The sequence below is a fragment of the Sinocyclocheilus anshuiensis genome, unplaced genomic scaffold (assembly GCF_001515605.1).
Source record: "Sinocyclocheilus anshuiensis isolate Anshui unplaced genomic scaffold, SAMN03320099.WGS_v1.1 scaffold620, whole genome shotgun sequence".
NCBI lineage: Eukaryota > Metazoa > Chordata > Actinopteri > Cypriniformes > Cyprinidae > Sinocyclocheilus > Sinocyclocheilus anshuiensis.
In genome coordinates this window covers 199,870-227,196 of record NW_015557087.1, presented here as the reverse complement: position 1 = coordinate 227,196, position 27,327 = coordinate 199,870, and the positions used below count along the sequence as shown (strand labels likewise).

Genomic DNA, 27,327 nt, shown 5'->3' with positions numbered 1-27,327 from the left:
GAGGAAAAGTAATAGAACACCCTCTCCATATTTTACGTAACTAGACTTAAACACCAAGTCTAATACATGCGGATAGAGGTTTGTTGGGATCCTTTTCCCCTTTGTTTGAGCACATGCTCCTCATTTTCATGTCACCTGTGTTCGGCAGTCACACAAAAAAAAGTGTGCTTTGAAGGGCGGAAGATAAAGTATGCTGTCATTGGTGGAGAACAACAGTCTGTGGGCGGGACATTGCTAAACTCAAGCGCTGATTGGTGGAAAACTTTAGAGACCGAAGACCTGTCAACAAAACTGCACACTTGAGTTTGCAACTTTGCACAAGACAACGAGAGCGTGGCAATTAAAGGGGTATTAAAGGCGGAAGGTGCTTCAGAGTTACCAGGTATGCTTCTCTTTAATACTTTTAGACAATTTTCGTATTTAACCAAACTCAGATCGCCTGTACATGAAACTTGGGGTTTGTTTTTTTCTGTATTTCCGGCGTGTGCACGCAAGCATGTGTGTATATGTAAAGTGCGACTTCGACATTTGCCTGCGGATTTTATTTTGAACACTCCCATTTTGTGAACTGCATCTGCTTAAGATGTACACAGACGTCCAACATCCGTGTAACATACAAACACACAAGAGAACATGCGATGCGTATATGATGCATGGAAGTAATAACTGCTTGACGTTAAGATGTGTCCTTGTATGGGCAGTTTATATTGGAGGAGGTGATGGGAGAGATCAAACTGACAGAGGACCTAATGAAGCTTTTCCTTTACATTTCAAAACGGTCTGGCCTTACCTGGTTTAATAGTTTATTAACACACATTTGCCATGGTAATCGTAGATTCCCCTAAAATTCCATATTACAGTTGTTGTTGCTTCTGTAAAATAATCAATCATTTTATTATCGTATATAATATGATCATTTTCGCTAAAAAAATACTTTATAATTGTATTAGCCTACATTAATATGGAAGCATTCCAACATCATAAAAAGCTTTCAAAAAGTTGCAGCTGGAGCTGCTATATTGTCAATATTTTAGGGAGCATAATAAAGCTAAGCTCTTGTCTGTGTCAATTTAAAATGTCATATAATTAAATAAAATAATACATTTTTTATACTATATTTATAATTATTTTGTGTAATTTTTTAAATATTTAAAATATTACATCATTAATACATCAGTATTTTCAGTTTTTGTAACAGAATTATCTCGGATAATACCAGTTCAGTTAGGTGCACTTTGTGCTTCTTTCTGTGTTATTTTTAGCTGTTATCCATTTTCTATATCCTCAACAACTCTCATGGCTCATGGCTACATTCAAAAAAACTCTCATGGGAGCCACATTATTAGCAGACCCAAATTACCGCGAAAGGAAAAAGATCCTTATTAAAGAGTGAAGTGTGTCACAAAGTGGCACGTCGGTGATTAGGCCTCTTTCATTTTTGAAATTCTCATGGAAGATTCACCATTTCGGCTTAACGGGATCCCATTCTTGCTCAGTTTATGCCAGATCTATTTAATATTCAGATCTACTTAGTATTCGAAAGATTTAGCACAAATGGAAGAATGTTTGAATAAGGTGCTGCAATTCATTGAAATGGCTGTTCTTCTTTGACCCACTTGGAAAAGTAGCTCACGTCTGTCTTGGTTTTCTGGTAGTGAGCAGTAGGTCCATTGCTTTGATTTTTTCACTGTTGTCAGTATGTGTAAAACTCCACCATTCTCCTCTTGCATTAATGCCTTTAGTGCTGTTTCACTTGACATCCTTAGTTACACAGTTCTTTGCCAAAATATTTGCCAGCCAGGGAACCGTTGGTGTAACCTATGGGACAACACAAGGATAATACTAATGAAGTGAAAACTCTTTCACTGCAGCTCCAGCTTTTCACTCTCTCCTTTACTCCCGTGTTTTTTTTTCACTAGTAGAGAGGCCTGTAGTGGAGATACCGTCCTCATTGAACTCACTCACCACCCTCTCTATTATATAAACTTTGTCCTTTCCATTATGATATGTCTTATGTGTACAGCATATGTGATGTATGCCAACACAGTAGTTCTGTACATGTTCAGGGTCCTTTACATATCCTTTACGTCTCTACATGTTAACATTTTGAACTCATGCAATGAAGCTCAACCCCCAATACAGATTGGTACTAAATTTTGTTGTATTTTTCTATTGATTCGTCACTGAAATGGAACTGATGACTTTCTGAAGTGCTCACGTTTTTCAGTTACTGGACGGAGCCACTAAGGGGCAATGTCTGAAAACAGCAACAGTGCCAATGGCAACAGCTGGACTCTTCTTACCCCAGAGGTAAAGGTGTGTGTCCGTGTCAGAGGCCAGGATGAAAGTCTCTGCTTTGAAAATGATCATGTTATTGCATACATATTTTGATACAAGCTTCAGTGACGTTACGTTCAGGCAATTTATTAAGTGTCAATTTATAAAATAAAAAATGCAATTCATACATGCAGTGACTTGAATACACATCATATAGGTGCAGTATTTACATAATATAATTTATGGAAGCAATATAGTAATAGTAATATATACACTCATACGGGGGAAATATGTGACCCTGGACCACAAAACCAGTCTTAAGTCGTTTGGGTATATTTTTAGCAATAGCCAAAAATGCATTGTATGGGTCAAAATTATCGATTTTTCTTTTATGCCAAAAATCATTAGGATATTAAGTAAAGATCATGTTCCATGAAGATATTTTGTAAATTTCCTACCGTAAATATATCAAACCTTAATTTTTGATTAGTAATATGCATTGCTAAGAACTTCATTTGGACAACTTTAAAGGCGATTTTCTCAGTATTTAGATTTTTTTGCACCCTCAGATTCCAGATTTTCAAATAGTTGTATCTCGGCCAAATATTGTCCTATCCCAACAAACCATACATCAATGGAAAGCTTATTTATTTGGCTTTCGGATGCATATACATGTTATTACTTGATGTCCTGATACCATACTGAAAAAAGAACAAGGCAAGGTTTGTGTAGTAAACTAACCACACTAAACTCAAAAAAAGTACTATTTTTATTAAATGGAATCTTTTCTTGAAAAAGGTATGAACGTTTTTGAAAATCCATCAATCAGCATTAATTCAAATATAGGCACATTTTTTAAACTAGATGAATTCTCACTTTGTCGGATATCAAATCAGTGATAACATTATAGAAGAGATGAAGTTTGTTTGACAGAGGCACTTTCCATGTGCAGGTGTCTGGAGTTGAGAATGTTGGTCCAGTAGCTGAAGGTCTTAAGATCGAGGAGCAGCTCTCAAAAGCACCTGAGGCCTCACCGGAGACCCACAGTCACCTAGAGAAGCACTCCTCTGAAGCATCTGCTCACCAGCCGACAGAGACATCCACACAGTTGCAGTCTGACCCAGCTCTCACCCATGGGTCAGAGCCTCCAGAGCTATCTCAGGTGTCCTTCCTCGAATAAATGCTTCAGATGATCTAAAATCCTTTTGGCCATAACAACAAAAAAAAATTACAATTCTGTCATTTCATCATCCTTTTTTCCTGTTCCTTTAATGTAAAATAGTAACTAAATCTAGCAAAATATTAACCAGGTAACGTCTCCAGAGACGAGTGAGGGTCGGGCCCAGCTGAATGCAGCACATGTCAGTGAAGAGCCCAGCTCTGTCAGTGCCACTGCTGAGGACGTCAGCTCCTGGACCCCTGACCATGGGGATCAAGGCCACTCAGAGAGCCCAGTTTCTCCCAGCACTGATGTCGAATCATTCTCTGACTCATACACTCACATAAGTCCTACCTCTGGATCAAGTCCACTTCCTGCTTCAGTTTGTCAGGAAATAGACTGGTTTAAATCAGACGAGGATTCTCTGAGAAAAACCATAACTGAAGGTGAGAGACTGTACAGCAGAAGTGATATTGTGACATACTTTTTCCTCGGTGTATTTATAATCTATTTTGTGTTTATTTGATTTTAAAGGAGTTTGTTTATAATACTTGTTGTTTGCTTCTATGTTTTATGTACTGTATATATTTTTAAAGTGGTGGTCAAAACGGAGCATAACTGCTGCTGGCAGGTCTGTTATGAAATAATGATGGACTTGCATGATGACTGGTGGCAGCTTGACGGCTTGATTTCTGTTTATTATTCTTTATTTATATATAAATACAGCGTGTCCGCTCTGATTACATTTCAGATGCATCATTCTCTCTGTTTTTCGCTCTTTCTTAAGATGAACATTTGCTTGTACCTGCATCCTGAAAAAAACTACAGATTGTATTCTGTTTTTTTTTTCCAATTTTTTTAAAATGATGTAAGATGGTGTGTCAGTGTTTGTCTTTATTAAATGTGTGCTCTTTTTATGTAATTTGAAGAAAGGAATGAGGCTACAGCAAAATCATAGTAAGACTTTGGCCGTGGTACTTTAAGTAGCTTTTGTAGCACATCAGCATACACTACAATTCAAAAGTCAAAAAGTAAAATATTAATGTTTTCTATTTTAATGTAATTTATTCCTGTGACGGCAAAGCTGAATTTTCAGCAACCATTATGCCAGTCTTCAGTGTCACATGATCCTTCAGAAATCATTCTAATATGCTGATTTCTTATTATTACCATTATGTTGAAAACATAAAACATAACGTGAGTTTTTTTTTTTGTTTTTTTTTTAGAATTCTTTGAACAATAAATAGTTCAAAAGAACAGCATTGATTTGAAATGGAAATCTTCTGTAACATTATAAATGTCACATTTGATCAATATAATGCATCCTTGCTGAAAAAATGTATTCATTCATCTTACTGACCCCAAGGTTTTGGACGGTTTTGTAAATGATAATTTAGCTTGGAAGCGCTTCAGTGTGGCATGTTTTAGTCGTCTTGCTAATGTGCAGTGAGAAGAGTTAATGCTAGATCACTGTAGCTGCAGACCAGACTGATGACATGACCATGGGTTCCAGAAATAGAGCCTCGATTCACCAGACAACCCTAACCCTACAATCAGAGAACAGTGAACGGTTAATAATATGTTCCAGGGCCAAAAAGGGATGTTTATCATGTCCTACTCTTGCAAATAATGTTAGCTATTATACACACACATATGAAGCATCCGTAATAGCCCTTTAAATTTTTTTAAAAATAGTAATTTGGCTGCTGCACTAACCAGCTACAAAAAGATTGCTTTTTTATGTGAAATGCAATTGTTTGGATTGTGTATTTGTGTACAGGTCATGCTTTTTTTAACCTACTGAATATCCCCCAATAATCATGTGCCCTTTTTCTGTGTAGAGTCTAAAGAAGTGTTGGAAACGGATGGAAAGGAGGGGGATGGTTTACGAAAGAGAAAAATCTCCCACCTGGGCTCTTTGGACAAGACAGAAGCAGAAGATGATGAAGAGGGGGAGGAGGAAGATTTTCAACCACCTCCGAGAGAACAGGAAACAGTCTTTTCTTTGAACAAGTGCATCCTTGCAGCTGTCATTCTTCTAGGGCTAGGAACCATTTTCTTCTCTGGTAAGCATGAGGCCCCTGTTTTCACACTCTTTTAAATCAAATACAGATCGCTGTATTATCTAGATTCATTAGAAATCAGGTACTTAGCATATTCAAATAATGAAATAATAAATGTATCATTTTAATAATACTTCCTATATACTTATTTAATTACCATATTCAGCACCAAAAAGTGGGTATTTTTAAGTTAAAGTCGGATATCATTCATGAAAATGCTTTGACTTTTATGGGATTTTTCTTTCGGGGGGATTTCTCTTATTTAATATAAAATCTATCATTACAGATAATATACTGTCAGCATAACAGTTTGAGTGAATTTGTAAGACTTTCCATGTTTAAAATCTAATCACATTTTTTTCTGTTTGATTTCATAAATGGGATCAAGACAATGCTCTTAGGCTGCCGTTATTAGGTTGTCAGTCACTAGAGATGCCTGCATGAACTACATACTCAGAAATGTGTGATGGAGATTATCACACATTTATGAGGATGGTTATAATCAAGTTTTCTAAGACTCCTGGACAAACTGGTATTGAATATGGCGTGTCATAAAAATGGGGCGTGTGACCAAAAGTACCTATGCAGTGGCCCATATCAGAGATTGAATTTGAATATGTTCCTGTGTCTGAGACTGAGGTGTATTGTTCCACAGGTATGCTCGTGGACCCAGATGGTGGTAGGGAGAGAGAGAGTGTTTGTGTGTCTGTGTGAGTTTGAATGGAAAAATGAGATGCTTTAGCTCAAAGTAATTTGCCGGTGAATAGATGCTGCAGTTGAAAACATGCATGCGCTTTTGCATATGTGCTGGATATGAACCACTGGTTCTCAACCTTTTGACTCCTATTCCCCTCATTGTCCACAACAATATTTGAATGGCCTTTCAATTTGTTCATGATTTGCTGGATAAGAATTAAGGATAATGATTTTTTTTTTTTTATTTATTCAAAATTTCTAGCGGATAAAATATTTTAGAACTTGGCAAATCTAGAAAAATGTATATTCATAATATGTATTAAAATGCCCATGGCAGATATTATTAATTTACATGACTTTCAATGACTAGAAATCACTTTTTTTTTTTTTTTTTAACTCAGACTGCCTGATATATCCAGGATGTCCAAGAATGTGGAAACAATGGTTCCTTAAGTTGAGACAAAAAAAAAAGAAAAGAAAAAAAAAAACGAAAACAATTTTCGATATGGTTAGTAACATTTTTAAAAGCTTATTTAATGCTTTGTAATAAATGTATTATTTATTAGTAAGTTTTTATTTAATTTTTAATAATTTAAATAATACTTATTAAATACAGTTTTTCTTTTCTGTACTTAAAAATTAAATTCACCCAAAAATGAAATTCTGTCATTTACTCACCCTCAAGTTGTTCCAAACCTGTATGAATTTGTATGAAGATATTTTGAAGAATGTGGGTAACCAAACAGTTTCTGGTCCACATTGACTAGAAACAACATGGAAAACACTGTGGAAGTCAATGGGGACCAGAAACTGTTTGGTTACTTAAATTCATCAAAATATATTCTTTTGTGTTCAACAGTAGAAAGAAATTCGTGAAGGTTTGGAACAACTTGGGGGTGAGTAAATGATGACAGAATCTTCATTTTTGGGGGGAAGTTGAGAGTTGCTGTTATCAGGGCACTGGCTAAATTGTGTTTTCAGCTAAGCCTCATGATGTACAATAACTCATGACAGTTGCATTTGAAATTGTTTGTGCATCGTGCTTAATTTCCTGTGATGTCAAGTAGATGCATAACCACTCTGAATAACGGTGGAAGATTGAAAGACCATATCAAATTAGTGACATGAATGATGCTTAAATTTAGAAAATGAATCGAAAAATTTTAGATTAATCTACAGACTTAATTCTGAACATTGCATGTTAAATTTAAGCCACTGCTGGAACCGCATGCTTTCTGTGTGATCCTTCAGGAGTGTTATGGCTCCATGTTAGCTTTCTCACCTTCATCACATCGGCCACTGTTACTTTTTAATGATCGATATGTGATTGTGATTATGGTCATGTTATGTTGCTTGATTTGCTTGATCTTCTGCGTTTTCCTCTCAGAAGCAGACATGGATGTTAGAGAGTTGAAAGATCCAACAAATCAGGTCAGTTCATTTGCTCATAATTTTTTGTGTGACTTTACAGACCTAAACTTTATATTTTAGTTCGTATTATATCATCTGTTGATTATTTGTGTGTGATAGGAGTGGCTGAATCCTGAGGTCTCCAAAGACACGCCTGTTGGTCTTCAGCCTCCAGATATTTTAAGCAAACAGGCAAAGGAAGATCAGCAAATATTGGTACTACAGGCACAGCTTCAGGTACAGACATGTGCAGACCTGTGTTCAATGAAGTCCAAACGAAGTGTCAGAGAGAGAGTGCAACAAAATTACAAGTAAATAGGCTGGTTCTGCTAGCTGTAGTTCAGTGTTAATTTTTTGCCCTGTTTGTAAACTCAGCAACACCAAGGTGAACTGAAAGAAGCACAGTTTCGGACAGAGGAGGGAGAGAAAGAGCGTGTGAGGAGAGAAGAGCTGGAGAAGGAGTACGAGAGAATAAAAGGAGAACTAGATAGAGTACCTGCTCTTCAGAAGGAGCTAGAGCAAGAGAACGAGAGAATGAAAGAAGAAAGTGCGAGAGCAAAGAAAGAGCTGGAGGCCATTCCATTACTACAGAGAGAACTGGAGCATCTGAAAGCTAAAGTTTCACAGCTCACACAGAGCACAGGTGCAGTAAACACACATGCGCACACACACACACACTGACAGCAATGATCCATCATTGAAACGCATGTATTCTGTATTATTTTTTTTTTTAATCTAAAACATTCACAGATTAAAGTCCAGTAGCATATGTAATTCTTTAACTGATTTGTTTTCAAATACAAACCTCATGAAAAAATGTAATCATGAAATGGAAAAAAAAAAAAAGATCCGTGCATTAAAAAATGTATTTAAAAAATTGCATCTTATCTTTTTCAAGGAAGAGCAGAATCTCTGCATCCAAGTGCAGCCTCTCGGATGCCCTCTGCTGGAGACAAAAGTGATGTACCACCGATTGAAAGACAAGACATGAAGCCCAGGAAGACTCGGGGCAAAAAGAGTGAGGAGAAGGAACAAAGCAAGGGAGACAAAGAATGGAAAAAAAAGAAAAGTGAAAAAAAGGAAGATGACAAGGAAAGGAGGGAGAGAGTGACTGAGGGAGAGCATACTAAGGAACCGAAAGAGTGGAAAAAATATAAAAGCCACCAAGAGGCAGGTAAAGCAGGGAAGAGAAAAGAGTGGAAAAAGGACAACAAACGAGATGATGGTAAAATGGGGAAAGAAAGTAAAAACAAGAAAGATTTTAATGAGTGGGAGGAAAAAAAAGAATTGAAGGAAGATAAAAAGCAGAAGAAAGACAAACATGTAGGACAGGATGAGAAGAGGGGAGACAAAAAGGACTGGAAGGATACTGGGAACAAGAAAGTGAAAGAGGAAAAAGAAAGGAAGCAGAGAGGGGAGCGGAAAGAGAACAAAGACTGGAAAAGTGATAAACAAAGTGGTGGGAATGACCATAAAGAACGGAAAGAGAAAAGGAAGGATGAATGGAAAGGTGAAAAGGAATGGAGAAAGGAAAAGAGTGACGGAAAACACAACGATAAAAAATGGAAAGGAGACAAAGAATTTCCAAAAGAGTATGATGAAAAAGAAATGGAGGAAAAGCATTGGAGAGGGAAACAAAGAGAGTCAAAAGATAGAGAATGGACAAGAGATGGAATAAACGAGAAGAAAAAAAAGAAGGCGTACTACCATAAAAATGAGGGGAAAAATAGTCCCAATGAAAAAGAGAAACAACAAAAGGGGAGACATGGGCACAGACCACCAGACCAGACCTCCTCCCATCACCATTACGACCACGAGAACTACTGGACCAAACAAAGAGAGCGCATTCAGCACTATAACGAGCAGCGGGAGACATGCAGCGGTGTGGCAGACTGCGCTCGAGGCGAGGGACTCTCTCCCGTCGGCCTGCGGGACTTCGAGAACCTTCTCCAGTCCTACCTGAACAAGCTCCAGGATCAGGACCAGACCTCCAGCAAAGAAGAGCTCCGTAAACTGGTGAAGGAGTTCTTCACGGATGGAGTGTTCGCTCATGATCAGATGCCGTTCAGGGAGTTCGTGGAAGATGTGGAAGACATTTTGGAGGACATGGCTGAAGGAGAAGAGAGCGAGGGAGAGGAGAGCGAGGAAGACGACGGTGATGAGATGGAAGAATTTGAAAGGGAGGCAATGGAGAAGTTTGCACTTCCAGAAGAAGTGAAGAAGGTTGAGAGGAAGGGAGAGCAGAAAAAAGAGAGCGGAAGAGTGAAAAGTTGAAGGTTCCTCATGGTGATTTAGAGGTGATTCCAAAATCTGGAAACAGTCGGGCCTGATTTTCTGCATAATAATATGGTGTGGCATTTTTAAAGAGCTTATTCAATTTGAACAATATGGCTTTGCTTTTTCTTTTCATAGATAAAGTATTACTGTAAAAGCTAAGTGATGGTTTCCTTCTTATAATAGCTGTTTTTGCTCATTTTTCATTCATATTTAAAAATGTTATACACCATCAAATAAAAACTCATTGAGAGTCGCCTGTTCAGTCATTTAAAGAACTGGGGTTGGATTCATGAAATGTTCTTAAGAATAAAATTCTTAGCTTTTATTTTCTTCTTATTTTCTTTTCTAAGAAATGTAAAGAATATTGTGTCTTCGTGGCAAGAATTTTTTAAAATTATCTTTATTATTATTATTTATTTATTTTTTGTCTTAAGAATTTTTTTGAAGAAAGCTGACAAAGAATTAACATTTTTGAAAAATGTTCAAAATTATTCTAAATGACCTCTTAGACCTTAGACTACACAGATGATTAATAAATTAATTGGACCATTTTGATATTAAAATATAAGTGTTACAACATTATAATACTAGCTAAATGTAATGCATATTACTACTACTATATTTTACTACTTATTATAGTCTAGCGTACTTGTCGGTTTCTTGGCTGTTTTTTCCAGATAGAAATGCTGTGGGTTATCAATGAAGAAAGGGACAGAAAACCCTCTTAGAGATGACACTTTTTTGCTAATAGACAAAAAAAGTCAATAGATGAATACATTTACTGTTAAGATTTACCAAGTATTAAATTAATTGTTGTAATATAAGACAAATGTAACCTCAGTAGGTTAGAATGCAATCAGCAAGTCAAATCATTTGGTCATTATTATTTTGTTTATACATGTTATTCCTAAAAAGGAAATAAATGTGTCCTTAAGATATTTCGTTTTTATTATTATTATTATTATTTGAAATAATTTCACTTAAACTTCTTATTTATCCTCAGAACGTTCTTAATTTTGTTTTCTTAAGATATTCATGAATCTGGCTCCAGGGGTACATGCTGACAGAACAGAAGCTGATCTATTGTTATGACACGTCAGATTATGCTTAAGACCTGGCACATCTCGCACAAATGTAATATTTGTGTGGGAATATTCATCAGAAGATTGTAGTTAATTGTAGAGTGTGAGAGTTACAGACTATTACAGTCATTTGTAATGATATTCTTATTTTGTCTTTCTTTTAAAGTAGTCATGTAACTATGTGCATTTTAATATCATGCTTAGTTTATATACTGTACAGATATTGAATAGAATGTTGGGAGTTTTATTAATGTTTATCATTTTTGTTATGCTCTGCTTTTTTGAAATTCTTTAAATTATTTTGTTTATCTTTAAGGTTAGGACTCCTGACCCGATGTTTTTGGTTTGTTTGAGAATTTCACTTGTATTTATAACATTTTATGGAGGATATAATTAGTAAATAACATGCTTGTATTGTCCGGACCCTTGTAATCATAAAAAAAAAAAGTGACAAAAAATAAGCAAATCTTTAAAGAAAAGTGCAGGCCATCTTATTTGTGTGTAATGCGGTAAGGTGAGTGAAGGTTTGTGTGTAATTTGTTTTTTGTTTTTATCTGAAATAATTTTTTTGCACTTGTTTGTGTCAAATAATACACTGTCAGGCAAAACTGCTTGCACCTTTACAATTTAGCTTTCACAGATTCTGTGCTGGGTTGAACCGTCAAATGCAAAAACTCAAGTATTGTACACTTATATATTTAACTACTTAAACGCAGCATGTAGAAGTTTTTCACAGACCACTAAATTGTAACAAAAAGTGCAACACTGATAATGTAATAAAGTTATTTGCTTTTTTGTTTGTTTTTTTTAAATTGTTAATCGCTGGCGTTCAGATGGTTGTTGTAGTGGGTTATATTTATGCTGTGAAACTTTCCACAGAATAAACAGATGCATGCGGTTATGCATGTTGTGTTGCTTTACTTGTGCATTACTTGCATAGTGCATTTTTAGGAAAACTTTTTTAGGAAATCTGTGACTGTAATGCAGTTCACAGCTGGAAAAACTACCTTATCTCTTCATCAAAACATCACTTGTAGTTCCCGAGTTGAAAGAAATGGTAAAATTTTAAAAAAAAAGTTTTCTCGGTTCCTCCTGTTCGGCACTATATTTGATCTTGGCCTGAATGTCAAATGAACTGTGAAATGTTTGTTCTTCTTGTTGCTTTTTTTGTGCACATACAGCACATACATGTCAGACCTTTATTAAACAGGATTAAAGTCATTTAATGTAATAAAGCAACTCATAAAGAGCACATAGAAAAAGCGGCACAAAAATTAGGCTATCCTTGTTTTTAATAGTACATATTTTATAAATAGAAATTCATGCAGAAATCTGTCCCAGATATTCTCATTGAATATATGGAGTGAGATTTATCATCTGTATTTTATAGGGGTGTAACGATTCATCGATATGGATCGATACATCGATACGATGTCTGACGATACGATGCATCGATGCCACACGTAAATATCGACATCCGTAGTATAAATAGGCACCCTTACGCACTGTCCACATTTTCACATAATGTCCGTGTATGCATTACCGCCAGCGCGTGCATTCTCGTTCAAACTCGCGTATCAGGACTCGATATAAGTTATATCGAATCCTGAAGGACTGCCGGAAGGCACAAGGTGAGCATAAAAGACGCTTGGGATAGTTTGCGGAACAGTCGAGCGCTGTGTGAGAAGTTTTCTGCGCACACATCTGAAGCCACGCGACTACTAAATTGAGCTCTCTTCCGCTTTTTTATGCATGGATGAATAAATACAGACAAAATTACATCAAAATGCGCGTTTTAGCGAATATCCTAGTAAACACAGTCGGTTAGGCATATGTCTTAACATAAACAGTTGAGAAAGAAAAGGCATGTTTATCAGTAGCCTATAGCCTATATATATTAAATCCTATATATATTAAATTAGTAGCCTATATTATATTAAATCCGAAAGGAGGAATTCTTAAAGTGAAAGCAAACTAATAATAAATCTAATGCTGTCAAAGAAAAATACAAGTGCTCACTGCTCCTGACTAAATAACCTTTGTAACATCAAAAATGATTAATGTATATTTAATTTATACAGTGAAGACTATGCAGTTATTTTACATGTGATTATTACATTTCTGTAGCGTACCTGAAAATGTATTTTAGATTGAGCTGAAAAACCTGAAAAGCACCGTTTATTGAACTTGTGTCTTTGTTGTATTGTATTTATTTTCTGCTATTGCTTGTAATTTGGGTATCTGTAGAAAATATTTTTAGCACTGAGCCCATAGTAGCAGCCAGAATTGTTTTTCCAATTGTTTATTTTCTTTATTATTTAAAAAAAATAAAAAATATGTAGGCCTATTTTTTGTTGTGAATGTCCCAATTGAGGTACAGGATGTGAAAATTTCAGATAAATGTTCATGTTATATATTTTGGTTGCATTTGTGAGTTAATAAAAATGTAGATGGTTGCTTAAAATAAGTATATATTATCATAATATCGATATATCGATCGATATTCTCCTGTATCAAATTGAATCGTAATCGTATCGTATAATTTTTTGAGGTATCGGCAAATATCGTATCGCTGGGTATGAGAATCGATATCGTATCGTATCGTATCGTGACAAACCATCTGATTTACACCCCTAGTATTTTATTCTCCTTCAGTCAGTTTGATGTAACAGTAAAAAATGTCCTATTTAAGAATCACTAAGACAAACTGGTGGTTCAGTGAGAAAACAACCACACAGCAAAGAGGCAGGACTTATGAGATAGATGTTTTCAAAACAGAAAACCTGTGCTGTTTCACAGTTAAAGAGGAAGTGAGAGTCTGAACAAGTGCAGTGTGAGGTTAAATGCGAATGAAAAACTTGCAGAGTGAAGGCATAGGAGTAGATTTGTCTAGAGTACCTCTACAATAGGTCTGTATGACTCCAATTGCTTGTGCTTCTGGTGGAGGTTTGCACTGGGTTTAAGTATCTGCAATGGTATTTTTACTTATATAAGTAAACGCTGCACAACCATCGAGGAGCATCTCCTCAGAGACATGCCCAAGACTCCACACTGCTACCATTATCCAGGAAGGGGTCCATACGCCGACTGCAATATTACAGACCTGCACACTGATCTGTCAGAGGTAGGCCTTGAAGTTCGATCCCTTTGTATCTTCGGTGATATTTCAAGTATTCCTGCTGATGCCTTTTCACACTTACCTTCTTTGGAGGTCCTTCAAATACATGGGGAAAGACTGGAGAGGGTTCAATCTGGTGCATTTTCAGGACTCCTCAATCTGAAGTATTTGTCGGTGCTTTTCAGTGATGCAATTTGTAGGTCCGTCACCATGGAAAGTCTCGCATTTGCTGGTTTGACTAATTTGGAGGAGTTGACACTGAGAGATCTGAAGTTAGTCAATGTATCCAGCACTATATTTGATACGTTGGTTAGCATAATCAGACTAGAGATTACCAGAACTTGTGCACAGGACCTTAGTGATATTTTCTGTTATCTTCCCGATGCAGTGTCCCATCTGAAGAACCTGAGTGTGATAGACAGTGGGATTTCAACAATTGAGGCCAAAGGATGTCCAGGGGGATCGAAGACTTGGCCTGTGACTGTCCTCTCTGGGATTCAAAACCTTTATCTAATAGGAAACAGTATCAAAATCATTCAAGCTAGCTCTCTAGTTGTGTTCCAGAACCTCTCCAGCCTTTCTTTGGAGTTCAAAGGAGAGTCACTTGATAGTATTTGGGAGTCTGGGGTTGGAAGAGTCAAGGAGTTGAGTTTGACAGGAACTGTAATAAGAAAATATTCAACAAACTTCAAAGATTTGTGACATCTCGTCACCAACCTTAATCTTCAGGCCCTCAGCCTCATTTTTACATCAACAGACAGATTGGCTACAGAGGACATATAGGAGTGTGGGACAACTTTGACAAAGATATTCATCAGCAGATCAGAAGTAGGCCAGCTGGACTTTAGTTTCTGGACAGATAACAGAGGTTTTCAAGCACTGCAAATGGCCTATATGAAGTTGACAGATGCTCCATTCTGTGTTGCAGTGAATGGGACTATCTGGTCCTTAACCTTGCTGGACATCACCGGAAACTCAATTTCAGAAGTTGGCAGAGACCAGTTTGCTTGTATGCCTCTTCTCGAGCAGCTCTTCCTCAGTTCTAATACCATCAAAACCATACAGCTGTACACATTTCGTGGTTTGCATCGCCTCAAAAACTCGACTCAAACAAGATCTCACAGCTTACTGCGAAGGATTTCAGATCCCTTAAGGCTTTGGAGGTCCTGCTTATTGATAATAACATCATTGAGACTATTGAGGACGGAACATTTTGGGACCAGCGGGAGCTTCGTGAACTGTCACTGGGTAGACTGGAGTATATTTATGAGTTGCATATAAATAGGATTTTTTATGGATTTCCACCGAAAATACAGCAACTAAGTATTGATGCACATTATGGAACTACTGTTTACCTGGGACGTACATCACAGCCTGAGGGAATGTTTGTTCTGGAGCTAAATGGAGACAGACTGGATTTTGCAGACTGTAATAATAATGTTTTTACAGCAGTTCAAGAGCTGAAGTTCCCTTTTCATATGCAAGAATGACTTCATGGCACCTTATTTCCGAAACCTGGAGTCTTTTGAAATCTCTGGAGGAGCTGAAAGAGCACCTCTCAGTAACACTAAAATCAGTACTCTGCACCATCTCAAGGGTCCCAAGCTCATCAACCTGAGCTTTTCGAACTATACAGATGCCGGAAGCATCTTTTGGAACCTAACAAAACTCCAGACTCTAGTGCTGGTAAACTGCCATCTGAGCTTCCTGACCGAGAGTATGTTTAAAGACCTGACGTCTCTGCAGCTGTGACAGTCCTCTTGTCCTGACTGATGGTGTGTTTGAAGTTTTGCCAGCACTAACAACGTTTGTTCTTGACAGAGTGGATTTGTAAAAATGTCTGGATTCTTGACTGGGCAGAGAGCACGGAAAAAGTCAAGGTTATCTACTTGCAGAAGCAGAAATGTGTCTGGCACTATCAGGTACTCAACTTCTTGGCGACCATGGAGAAGCTGTGTCAGACTGACGCGCAGTAACAAATTGCTGCTATGTAGCTACAAGTGGCAGCGTTTGTCTTCTGCTGTCGGCAGCCGTAGGATACCGCTTTGCTCGCTGGCCTTCCGTGGTCCTCTTCTTCCGCCTGAGAGGATGGCTGGAGAGGAGGTTTGGTAGGCAGTGGCACAGGAGGAGGAGACGAGTTGAGGGGGCTGATGGGGAGATAGAGGAGATGCAGTATGATGCTTTTCTGTCTTTCTGTAGCCAAGATGAGGCCTGGGTCCTGGGGGAGATGAATCCTCGACTGGAGGAACAAGGGAACCCGAGACTTAGGCTATGTCTGCACAACAGAGACTTTGAGGTGAGGTTTATAAAAGTCAAGTTCTGTTTGATCTTCTGAATTTAAATACAAAAAACAGCATCAGTAGTTGAGGTTGAGTTGTTGATGTAACAGCTTTTTATAAGTAGTATCGGTTATGTTATCCATCAAGATGTAGTCTCACTGCAAAATAATTTCTTGTGAAACATCTTTTAGGTTGGTAAAGATATCATGGACAACATCACCGAGAGTATCTACAGCAGTCAGTGCACTGTTTGTTTGATCAGCCGCAGGTATCTGCGTAGTGACTGGTGCAGTCTGGAGATGCGAGTGGCCACACACCGGCAGCTGGAAGATCAGAAACACCATCTCATCCTCATCTTCCTCGAACACATCGCTCCTTTTGAGCTTTCTGCTTTCCATCGGTAATTACACTCTAAAAAATGCTGGGTTGTTTCAACCCAACTTTGGGTCAAATATGGACTAACCCAACTTTTGGGTTAAAAATTTAATGTAAAAATTTAACCCAACAGCTGGGTTATTTCCATATTTGACCCAAAGTTGGGTTGAAACAACCCGGCATTTTTTAGAGTGTAGGGGAAGACGGACGATGCCCCCCTTAAGAACAATGTGCATTTACTGTGAAATTGCAGCACATTTATAGATGCGTTTAGGAAGTATCATAAAAATACTTTACATTTGAAGTTATATTCAAATTAAAAAAGTTATTTTAATTGAATACTTCACATTGTTGCTGTTTTTACTGTATTTTTGATCAAATAAATGCAGCTTTGCTGGCATATGAGACTTCAAAAACATTAAAAAAAAAAAAATCTTAGCAACCTCAAACTTTTGAACAATGTTGTATTATATGTGTAAACTTATCCTAGCTGTCATCTGATTTTTTTTTTATACATCACATTTATGATGTATATATAATCCTCTGATATGGTTGATGTTGTTAATTTACTAAATCAAATATTGTATTCATTTTCTCATTTTATAAATTGTGTAAATACTTTTATCATTCCTTTCCATAGTTTGGCCAGACTGGTGAGATTGCGTACATATCTGGACTGGCCAGAGGATGAAGGTGACAGAGTGCATTTCTGGGATCGTCTAAGGAGGAACATTGCAGAGGAAGTCACGGTGAGTAGGTTATTGGCACAAGTCTGAATGATGCTGAGCTTAGAAAGATACAAAATGACTTGAATATCACAAACATCTAAACTGATGCTTCAAGAAAGAATCATGTTACAGGTGTTAAACTACAATTGAAATAATATCTGAATTGTTTTACAGGAAGCTTCTTGAAACTTCGCTAAACTGGTTGACAGTTGACAGTCAAGGAACAATGAATGTTATTACTCCATTTCTTTAAAAAAAAATGCGTTACATTTTGAAATGTGATTATTATCATTGTTCATTTATCAGGATGGAGTAACTTGTTGACTCCATATGTTCATGCTTTTTAAAATTTGTCTCTGTATGATTTTAATCCTAATCATTAAACTTAATAATTAAATTCATAAAATGAATAAATTATACTTATCACAATCTTTTTCAACATTTGCACATAAATTTACATTGTGCTACACAAAGTGCATATATGTTAAACACGTGAATTCACAAACACTCAAGTGTAAAAGCACACAGCCCACTGTTGGTGCTAATAGTAACTTCAAAATAGAAAACAGTTCCCATTCCCATTATGAATGTTTGTTTATACTTCCATTTTTACACTACCTCTCAAAATGTGTTTAAATTCTCGAAATTAGTTTTGGATACAAGCTTACAATACTGTTGATTTGCTGTTTTACTGCAATGCCTCAGCAAGAAAACTTCTCAGTAATAGTAATAATGATGATGATGATGTATGAACTACCATGCTGGTGTATGTACAAGCTACAATTGATGCCCTGCAAGACTTTTGGTTTTGGATGTAAATCTGGCAATACCTGCATTCAATTACTAGAGGGCGCTCTTACACAGAGAGGTTTGTGTTCTCTCTCTCTCTCTCTCTCTCTCTCTCTCTCTCATACATAGTTTAAATATTCAATAACCGTGATTAAAACAACATCAACAGCTGTTTTTGATTAACTGGCACTTTGTCATAAATGCCATGTGACTGATCACTCTTGCAGCTGACAACACAAACAATATTAATTCAAGCTGTTCAGAGCCCTCCAAAAAAAAAGTCTGTCGGCAAAACTACTATAAATCAATGATTTTTTGTTAAATATATGTTGCTTGTAAAAAAAAAACAAATAAATAAATAAAATACAAAATCCTATTTGCATACATAATACTAGCAGGGCAGTATTCTTGTTTTGTTTTGTCAATCAATCACTGTCATGATGTCATCAGAGACTAAAGCTGATTGCAATACATTTCTAAAACCATCAATCTTTAAAGAAGAGCTTCTCACATCTGCTCTTGCACAATACGTTTTCTGGCATAGAAACGTCAGAAGTTACGCCTATGAAGTTGAGCAACCTTCTTTACTACCTTGAAAACTGGGAGAAAATATTAACTAAACAATTGCCTAATAAAAGATAAATATACGATTACATAAAAGTTTGCCATCGAAATATACTTACAGGTTATGTTGTATAATTATTATCACTATTATTACATTTTTTCAAGTACAATGCGATACAGGAACTAGAGGAAGAATTAGGATTTAGGCTAGGATTGTAGGTGTGTCCTGTTTGACAACGTGTGCTAATCATGGTTTTAACAGTGTTTGCCTGATACACTGTGCTAGATTTTATATCCAGAAGAATATTTTATACCTGTCAAGACTCATCTCGTCCCAAAATACTATACCCATAGTGGCTACCCATGTTTTTAAATTGCAATATTTTGGTAGATTCAGCCAGTAGAGGGCCTCAACAGAAATATTTACATTAAATTAAAATGCATTGTGTGTGTATATATACTGCGTATATATACACACACATATATATATACTTTTATTTGACCTATTTAATGTTTATTTTATAGTTTTGACTTTATAAACTGTTGAACTTTTGCTTTGTGAGTAAAGTTTTAATGACACTCACAGCCAGAAAGCCTGTTGTATTGTATGGCAAACAATGCTACTCAAAGGCAAACATTAATGTTGCATAGTATCAACCACACACAGAGACTGTTGGCTTAGCGAACAGGGTGGAGGAGAATCACTGGACTGTGAGGGTTTTGTCTTGGTAATTTGAAAGCACATGTTCCTGATAATTGTGTTCTGGTATGCTGTGCGCCTTGCAGCAGACAGCTTTCTCGCTCACATAGCTGCATTCTTTCTCTCTCCCTCCCTCACGTATGCACAAACATATCTTAATACTGCAGAAAGAAAGCTATATAGTAAAGAAGACTTCTTAAACTTATATTTTGATGAATGTGGCAAAGCATGTTGGCTGGAAACTTGGAAAAATGTATCTGACTAAGCCCTCAAGGTGTGGCTGGATGATGATCTCACCATGAGTCTCAGGAAGCCTTTGTGCAACAATCAAATACATGCTCCTACTTGTGATAGACACACTCACTCACAGGTCATTCAGACACGGGCCATGCAGTTGGCACAGAACCCACTGCAGTAAATCAGATAGCAGAAAATGGCTGTAGATAGTTAGAGAAAAAAAAAGTTTAAGTGATGTTATTCACTTCCTAAACCTCTTCTCACCTCTCACCTCATTTTCCAGCGTGGTTATGACAATACACTTTCAGGGGAGTTATGTCCACACAACACCCCTCTTGAGTAATATATCCTGTTTTCCCCACCCATAAAGTTCTGGGTATACGCCCAGTGATTTGATGGGGAAAAAAAGCTACTTGGGAAGATTGGAATTCGCAGAAGAGGCATTTTTATAGGCATTGTACTGGCTTAAGTTAGAAGAGGCAAGAATCAGCAGAAGAAAGGTTTCGTTACAAAACTAGGTAAGCATTCCAATTTGATCCTAAGAGGTTTGAAGGACAAACTCTATTGTTTATTTGATGAGATTTTGTCGGTTTAGAATAAAATTAGATGTTTTCTTCTGGGTAGCCTATTAGCATAACAATTTTAACTAGGGGTTTCTGTGTTTAGGATATTCTTCATTTATTTAACTTGTTTTGTTTTGATATCCCTGCTGAAAAAAGGGCGTTTTCTAGTTTTAGTTGGTTTCTCAGTCTCAACCTGTCCTGTTTGCTAGTTTTAAGGAAGTTTAGAGTGCTTTTTCAGCTGGTCAAACTGGTCTGTTAGCTGGTTTTAGAGTGGCTTTGGAGACCATTTGAAATCAGCTTGAATTGTGGAACTTTGGCATCAAGTTAACAGGGTTCTATAAATAAGCTTTCGTGGCCAATGCAAATGGGCCACTTTCCGTTTAATCCTCCCTACTCTGTGTCAATATTTCAGACTCAGTCCTTACGCGCGAGCGTAGGCTTGTCCGGTGACTTAAAGTAGCCGATCCGATTCCCTATAGAGGTAACGCAAGCCCTTCTCCCTTTACACCAAAGAAGAAATCAGAAACCTGGTATTTATTAATTCAGAGCGTCTTCTCGGAGCGTACGCGCGCTTCTTCTGCCGCAAATCCTCCGCTTGAGGTGAATGGACTCGCTGCTTAATATGCGCCGTTTGCTGTGATAAACCCTGCAGTCGACCTTACGGGAGTTTGGGGGAAATGCACTCGATCCTTAACCGGACGAAGCACGACCTCAATGTGTCAGCGGCGACACGGCCACCAGAACAGCGTTAATTATGTATAGAGAGATAAGACAGACATATTGGGAGCTGTCTGATAACCTAGAGAGCTCGAGACTACTTGTTCACCGTTGCCTTCAAGTGCTGACAGCCTGGTCAGCTGTCAAGGAAAGGAAATGATTCACACTTCATGGAGAGACAGAGAACAAGCTTCTTGTTCCACGATTACATACATACACTGGAAAAACGAACACCGCCACTAAATAAAAAAAAAAAATACTGAAACTATTCTTAAAGGGACAGTCCACTCCCAAAATTAAATTGCGTCATCATTTACTCACCCTCATGTTGTTCCAAATGTGACTCTGTAATCATTCACTTCATTGTATAGAAAAAGAAGATTATTGATATTACATATTAATATTACAATGTATAAATTCTCCAAAATGAGTAATGAGTCCTACAATTATTATTTATTTAAAAAAATGTTAAAGAATATCTATTAAATGAAATACCTATGATGTGTCCGCTCAGTTATTTTAGGAATCAGATAATTCAGTCATGTTAGGGCAATGCGTTAACAGTGAGAGCTGTAACTATGATCTTGTGGGAACAAGAACATCTTAAAGACATAAGAGCCATGAACCACCTGTCCGCACAAGTGCAACAGTCTAACAGTCTAGTGTTTGAGAGCTGAACATGAGAAATGTGAACAAAGCCTTATTCATTGAGTCACTTTCTCATCCTCATTCTTTACATTTTCATCCACTGATAGTTACACGTTTTTTTCAGTAACATCAGGAAACAAGGGCAAACCACAAGTAGCCTGGAGGGACATCTATAGGAGCAAAAATGGAATGCAGTTCATTGAAGAAACTGTGAGGAGAGCACACTAATAAGAGATGTGATTTTGCTATTATTACATTTTTATTGCTCCATTGATCAGAAAAATCATCCAGTTGACCTTGTTTAAGGGAGACACTGTAGGTTTTATTCACAGTCGCCACAGAGCACTTTCTTACTGGGGAAGATACTTTGAAAGTGTAGCTTGCCAAGCTAAAAGCTTAATAATTTGAAGTACACTACAGTCAAGCTACTGTTTTAAAAATGTAACAGTTTTGAACTGCAAACAGTTAAGGGGGAAATATATTTAAAAAAATAAAAAAATAATAATTTAAAAAACAATTTGCCACGTTAACTCTTTGCAGTACATTTTCAAAACAGCAGACTGCAGTGTAGCTACTTCAAATTACTGAAGTAGGCTCCAAAGATTATATACAGTGGGTATAGTAAAGAATCAGCCCCCTTAAAAATAATCACATTTGGTGGCTTTGCATCCTGAAATGAAGACGGACACAGTTTTTGTTTTATCCAGCTGTATTTACTCAGTGCAACTTATAACATCCAAGTGAAAGATATAACACCAACATGTCAGAAAAAAAAACAAAAAACAGAATCACTGAGTTGGGAAAAGGATCACCCCCTTGAGTCAGTATTTTGTTGAATCACCTTTTGCTTCAGTTACACCCTTAAGTCTGTTGGGATATGTCTCTGTCTCTACTAACTTTGCACATCTAGACTTTGCAATATTGGCCCACTCATCTTTGTAGAACTGCTCAAGTTCAGTTTAATTTGATTTGTGGACTGCAGTCTTCAAGTCATTCCACAGATTCGATGGGGTTTAAGTCTGGGCTCTGACTAGTCCATGCAAGGATATTCACCTTTGTCTCTTTCAACCACTGTGTGCTCAGTTTTGCTGTGTGCTTTGGGTCATTGTCATGCTGGAAGGTAAACCTTATTCTCATTGACAACTTTATGGCAGAGGGCAGCAGATTTTCCTCAAGATTTTGACGGTATTTTGCCCCATCCAGTTTTCTTTCTATCCTGACCAGTGCTCCAGTCGCTGCTGCAGAGAAATAACAGGATATTACCACCTCCATGCTTTACTGTAGGAATGCTTTTATTTGATGGTAAGCTTTATTGGATTTCCGCCAGACATATCGTTTGGTGTTGAGGCCAAATAACTCAATTGTAGTCTCATCTGCCTCACAATCTTCAAGGTGTGTTTGGCAAAGGAGGAGTGTTTTTTTTTCTTGCAACTCTCCCATACAAGCCACATTTGTGGAGAATTTGTGATATTCTTTTCACATGCACACAATGACCTCTCTTTGTCATAAATTCCTGCAACTGCTTCAGAGTTGCTGTAGGCCTCTTGGTCGCCTTTCTGACCAGTTTCCTCCAGACTCTTTCATCCAGTTTGGAGCGACGTCCTGATCTAGGGAGGGTCTGTGTTGTAACAAATACCTTCCACTTCTTAATAATAGACTTCACTGTGCTTTTAGGCATTAATAAAGCCTTTGAAAAAAATTTCTATCCATCTCCTGATTTGTGCCTGTCCACAACTTTATTCCGGAGATCTTTTGACAGTGCCTTGCCACCCATAGTTGATTGTTTGCTTCAGTTGCACTACCAAGGACTGAAATGCTCCAGGAAAGCTCTTTTCATGCTGAGCTAATCAAAATGACCACAGCAGATCACAGTTGAAAGTCAAATGGCTTTGTGTGCCATTGAGAAGGTGATTAGCTACACCTGATTAAGTTTACAAGTCAATTTTAGGAGGGGGTGATCCTTTTTCCAACTCGGTGATTCTGGTTTTTTAATTTTTTTCTGAAATGTTGGTGTTATATCTTTCTCTTGGATGTTATAAGTTGCACTGAATAAATACAGCTGGATAAAACAAAAACTGTATCTCTCTTCATTTCAGACTGTAAAGCAACAAAATTTGATAAGGGGGTGATTCTTTTCCGTACCCACTGTATAACTTTACTAAATATGGCACAAACACAATGAGTGATTTTGAATGAATGAACAATCAATTAGGTACAATTAACAGTATTAAACTTGAAAATCTGTACATTTACATTAACCATCTGAATGAACTGATTCAATAGATTAACTGGACTTTCTAAAACCACAAATGTTAGTACACAAAGGGTAAGTTTACATGACAACTAAACAGAAAGATTTTTCCTTTGCGTTTTTGAAAAGTTGTCACATAAAGGCAAAAATGTTGTCAAAACGATAGTTGTTCACACAGATCCACTAAAATGACTAAAAACGCTGTATTATTCATGCCAGGCCAGTAGTTGGTGAAGTCACACATGTGCACATACCTCTAGACTGAACATGTAATATGCATAAACTTAACACCGTTTTCACAAATTCGTGTTTTTGTAGTTCACACAGAGATGATAATGGTATCGTTCTCAAAAATGTACACTTTGAAACTCGTTTTCAAGTTTGCATTTTCAGGCCCCCAAATGCCATTGTTGTGTAAAGAAACATGCATAAAATGCATAAAAAGTTTTCTGTTATTATTTGGAGAGAGGACCATTTAGGACAAATCAATTTACAATAATGATTCAGACTTTCCAACACTACATATGAGATGGGACTACTTAGGATGAACTAATTCACTAAAATGAATTCCACTTTTCAGCACTATACAAAGAAGAGAGAGGACTGTTTAAGACAAATCAATTCACAATAATAAATCAGACTTTCCAGTGATATATGGTTGAGAGGGCTGTTTAGGTGAGCGCGTTTGTTTATTCCTCCAGTTCAGAGTTTATTCTCATTACACTGCTACTCTTTGGGTAAAGTAAAAAAATTACTGGAAAAACTGCACTACACCTATTAGACCTATAAAACCATCTGCTGAAAAAAAAGGTATCAAAGTTAGCTAGTATTGTTGCTACTTTTAGTTAGTTGCTCTCCAGTACTTATCAGTAGAGTACAGTAGCCAATACAGTAGCCATTGCATTTAGAATTTTGTGGCATTACTTGCTTTCCAGCCTGCTTTTAGTGCTCGTTTCCATTTGGCAGGTGGCATGTATTGCAAAGGTTCATGGGTTTGTTGACTTCTGAATTTCACAGCATCTCATTACATGACAGTTTGTTTGGGTCCCTTGGGACTAATCATTAGGAGCACCTATCAATCAGCCTGTCTGATGCTTCTGCCTTAGTCTGACCAAGTATGAGCTTGGATGTCACCTAATGAGTGCATCTCATTTAGAACAATGACAACATTTTTAAGACAGACACTTCTCTCTGCGGCAAACACAAGCCTCTCACAGCCAAACACATGACTTAATAAAAAAAATAATTAATAATAATAAAAATAAATAAAAAATAATAGTTTTTCCACAGCCACAACTACAGTAATGCAATACCACATTGCTCATAAGAGAGAGGATTAATAACCATGATTATCAGTAAATTCCAGCAGGTCTTTTAATAATTTTCGCCCAAGCCCTGCTCAGGCTTCTCTCTCTCTCTCTCTCTCTCTCTCTCTCGCTCTCTCTCTAATTAGGTTAATAGAGGTCCATCAGTAATTGGGAGGACGGTAGAGCAGTGGTGTAGTGTAAGTATTCAGGTGTGACGTCTGTCAGATGGAAGATTTACCTGAAAGGGGTGGCCTATAGAATTACCCATATGTCACACGCACATTAAAATCACATTAATTTTGTGCATGTATGTGAGTGTTGCAGCTCATCCCAAGGGAAAAAGCAGGCCTTGTTCAGACAGGCAGCAAAATCTGTTTTTCTGCCCCAGACTTTAGTTTTTTGTAGTATGCACAGACATAACTAGGGATGCACAATATATTGGAAACATATTGCTTATCATCCTATATTATTTTATATTGCTTATTGCCAATATTGCTTATCATCCAAGAGGTTTTTTTTTTTTTTTTTTTGCTTTTTTTGGATATATGTAATTGTGCATTGTGATTTTCTCAATTTTTATATTTAGATAATCTTTGCCATCATATAGGCAAATGCTTACTAAGCTAGTAATTTAAAACACTAATAATTTAATAATATTGCTAAATATAATCTTTAGCAAGTCTCAAAATGAATTTTTTTCTCGTAATCTACATTATAATGTTGTAATGTGTACATTTACGTGTAGGATTTAAAATGATTCATTTTTATTTGTTGATTTCATTTGATTTTTTTTTTTTTATCTGTAAATAAAACAAAGATTGGAGCACATGTACCAGAAAATACAATTTCTCTTTTAACATTTTAATTCAATGTATTACATGCACTTGGCTTGTAATTATTTGTGAAATTTACCTGCAAAATATGAGTGAAAAAAGTTTTAAAGTAAATCCTACACCTTTTTTTCAGTGTATTTGTGTTTTGTGGAATTGTGGCCTTCATTGGTGTTTTATACTGTACCTTGTGTTTGTTATGGATAAGCTTGTTAAATGTCACTGGAAGGAAACCCAAATTAGATCATTAATTATTTGTTAGTGTCAAATATGAGATAGGATCTACAGTACAAGTATATGAAATGCAGTAGGCTACACTTTATTGCTTTACTTTGTGTGTTGGTAGGGAAGGTAAAAAGGGGTATTCATCCAAGAGGAAAGGCCTGTGTGAGTGGGCATCCTTCAAAGAGTGTGTACGGGCTTTTGTGTATGTATGCTGTTGGATGAGAGAGAGAGTGTAACAGACATGTAGCAGGCAACCCCAGCGGTAATGTGAGCCTGTGGCCTGAGTGGATCGAATGTCCGTTAAAGATCACAGGTTCCATTGTCTTGTGGTATACACTCTACAGCTCCACACACTCCTCCTCTGCTCCTCTCTCCCGCCTCCCATCTTCATGCTCTTTAATTATTCTAGCATCATCCCTCTCCTCAGGTCACTCATTTTCCAGTGCCTGCCCTTCCTTTTAGTTATCCCAGCTGCTAAAATTTCACTTACTAACATTATGACTCTGTCCTTAAAATAGATATTACAGTGTTTTACAATCTTTTTTTTTCTCTCAGATACCACCATAACTCCTTCAGTAAGTCTCAAATACCCCTTCATCGATACCAAAAATGAATTCCTATGAACCTATATGAATCTAAATGAAAGTAAAAGCCATCATTTTTACTAATGTTAATGAGAAGACCATCAGAGGACTTTTATGGCAGACAAGTGTAGGGAAAGTTTTATGAAAAACACACATTCTTTTTATTTTTTAGATTATATCATATGTAAGTAAATCAAGTGTAGCGTTAGTTCTGGCAGGTCACGTTAGTCAAGCTCGCATCAGCTGACTCTCAGCTGATCCCATCTACCTATGGGAATACGACACCTATCTAAGCATTCATATATAAGGTCCTTCAGTATTATCAGCAGTTTTCGCATTGCTCAATAGCTAATTACCCTCCTCCATCCCCAACTCCTCCTCTGTCAGTCGGGATTCAGCCTTCTGATTCTCCTTGAATCAGACTAATTCTAAAATGTGTACATAAAAT

General features: G+C 37.0%; 2 protein-coding genes and 1 pseudogene across 8 annotated transcripts in view; all 3 read left to right on the top strand.

The window, feature by feature from the left end:
* The first annotated feature begins 290 nt into the window (after positions 1-290).
* pbxip1b (pre-B-cell leukemia homeobox interacting protein 1b) lies at positions 291-10,258 on the top strand. 7 transcript variants are annotated; one of them, XM_016471812.1, is made up of 11 exons: positions 292-382; positions 2,212-2,316; positions 3,230-3,439; positions 3,588-3,882; positions 5,278-5,502; positions 6,155-6,178; positions 7,583-7,626; positions 7,726-7,842; positions 7,981-8,248; positions 8,504-9,927; positions 9,959-10,258. In XM_016471812.1, the coding sequence occupies exons 2-10, from the start codon at positions 2,254-2,256 to the stop codon at positions 9,877-9,879; spliced, it is 2,622 nt and encodes an 873-aa protein (XP_016327298.1). In that variant the 5' UTR covers positions 292-382; positions 2,212-2,253; the 3' UTR covers positions 9,880-9,927; positions 9,959-10,258. The 7 variants fall into 7 exon arrangements, with proteins under 7 accessions (XP_016327299.1, XP_016327298.1, XP_016327301.1 ...); XM_016471813.1 differs by having other exon boundaries at positions 291-382; positions 2,228-2,316; positions 8,504-10,258; XM_016471815.1 differs by having other exon boundaries at positions 2,212-2,310; positions 8,504-10,258.
* A 2,240-nt stretch (positions 10,259-12,498) lies between these two features.
* On the top strand, positions 12,499-17,650 carry LOC107677020 (toll-like receptor 13; annotated as a pseudogene).
* Positions 17,651-20,122: 2,472 nt separating this feature from the next.
* The window catches only part of LOC107677027 (protein S100-A16), a 9,203-nt gene continuing 1,998 nt past the window's right edge, over positions 20,123-27,327 (top strand). Inside the window, exon 1 of the mRNA XM_016471806.1 lies at positions 20,123-20,272. The gene's annotated coding sequence lies outside the window, so the exon portion shown is untranslated. The remainder of the gene's footprint in view (positions 20,273-27,327) is intronic.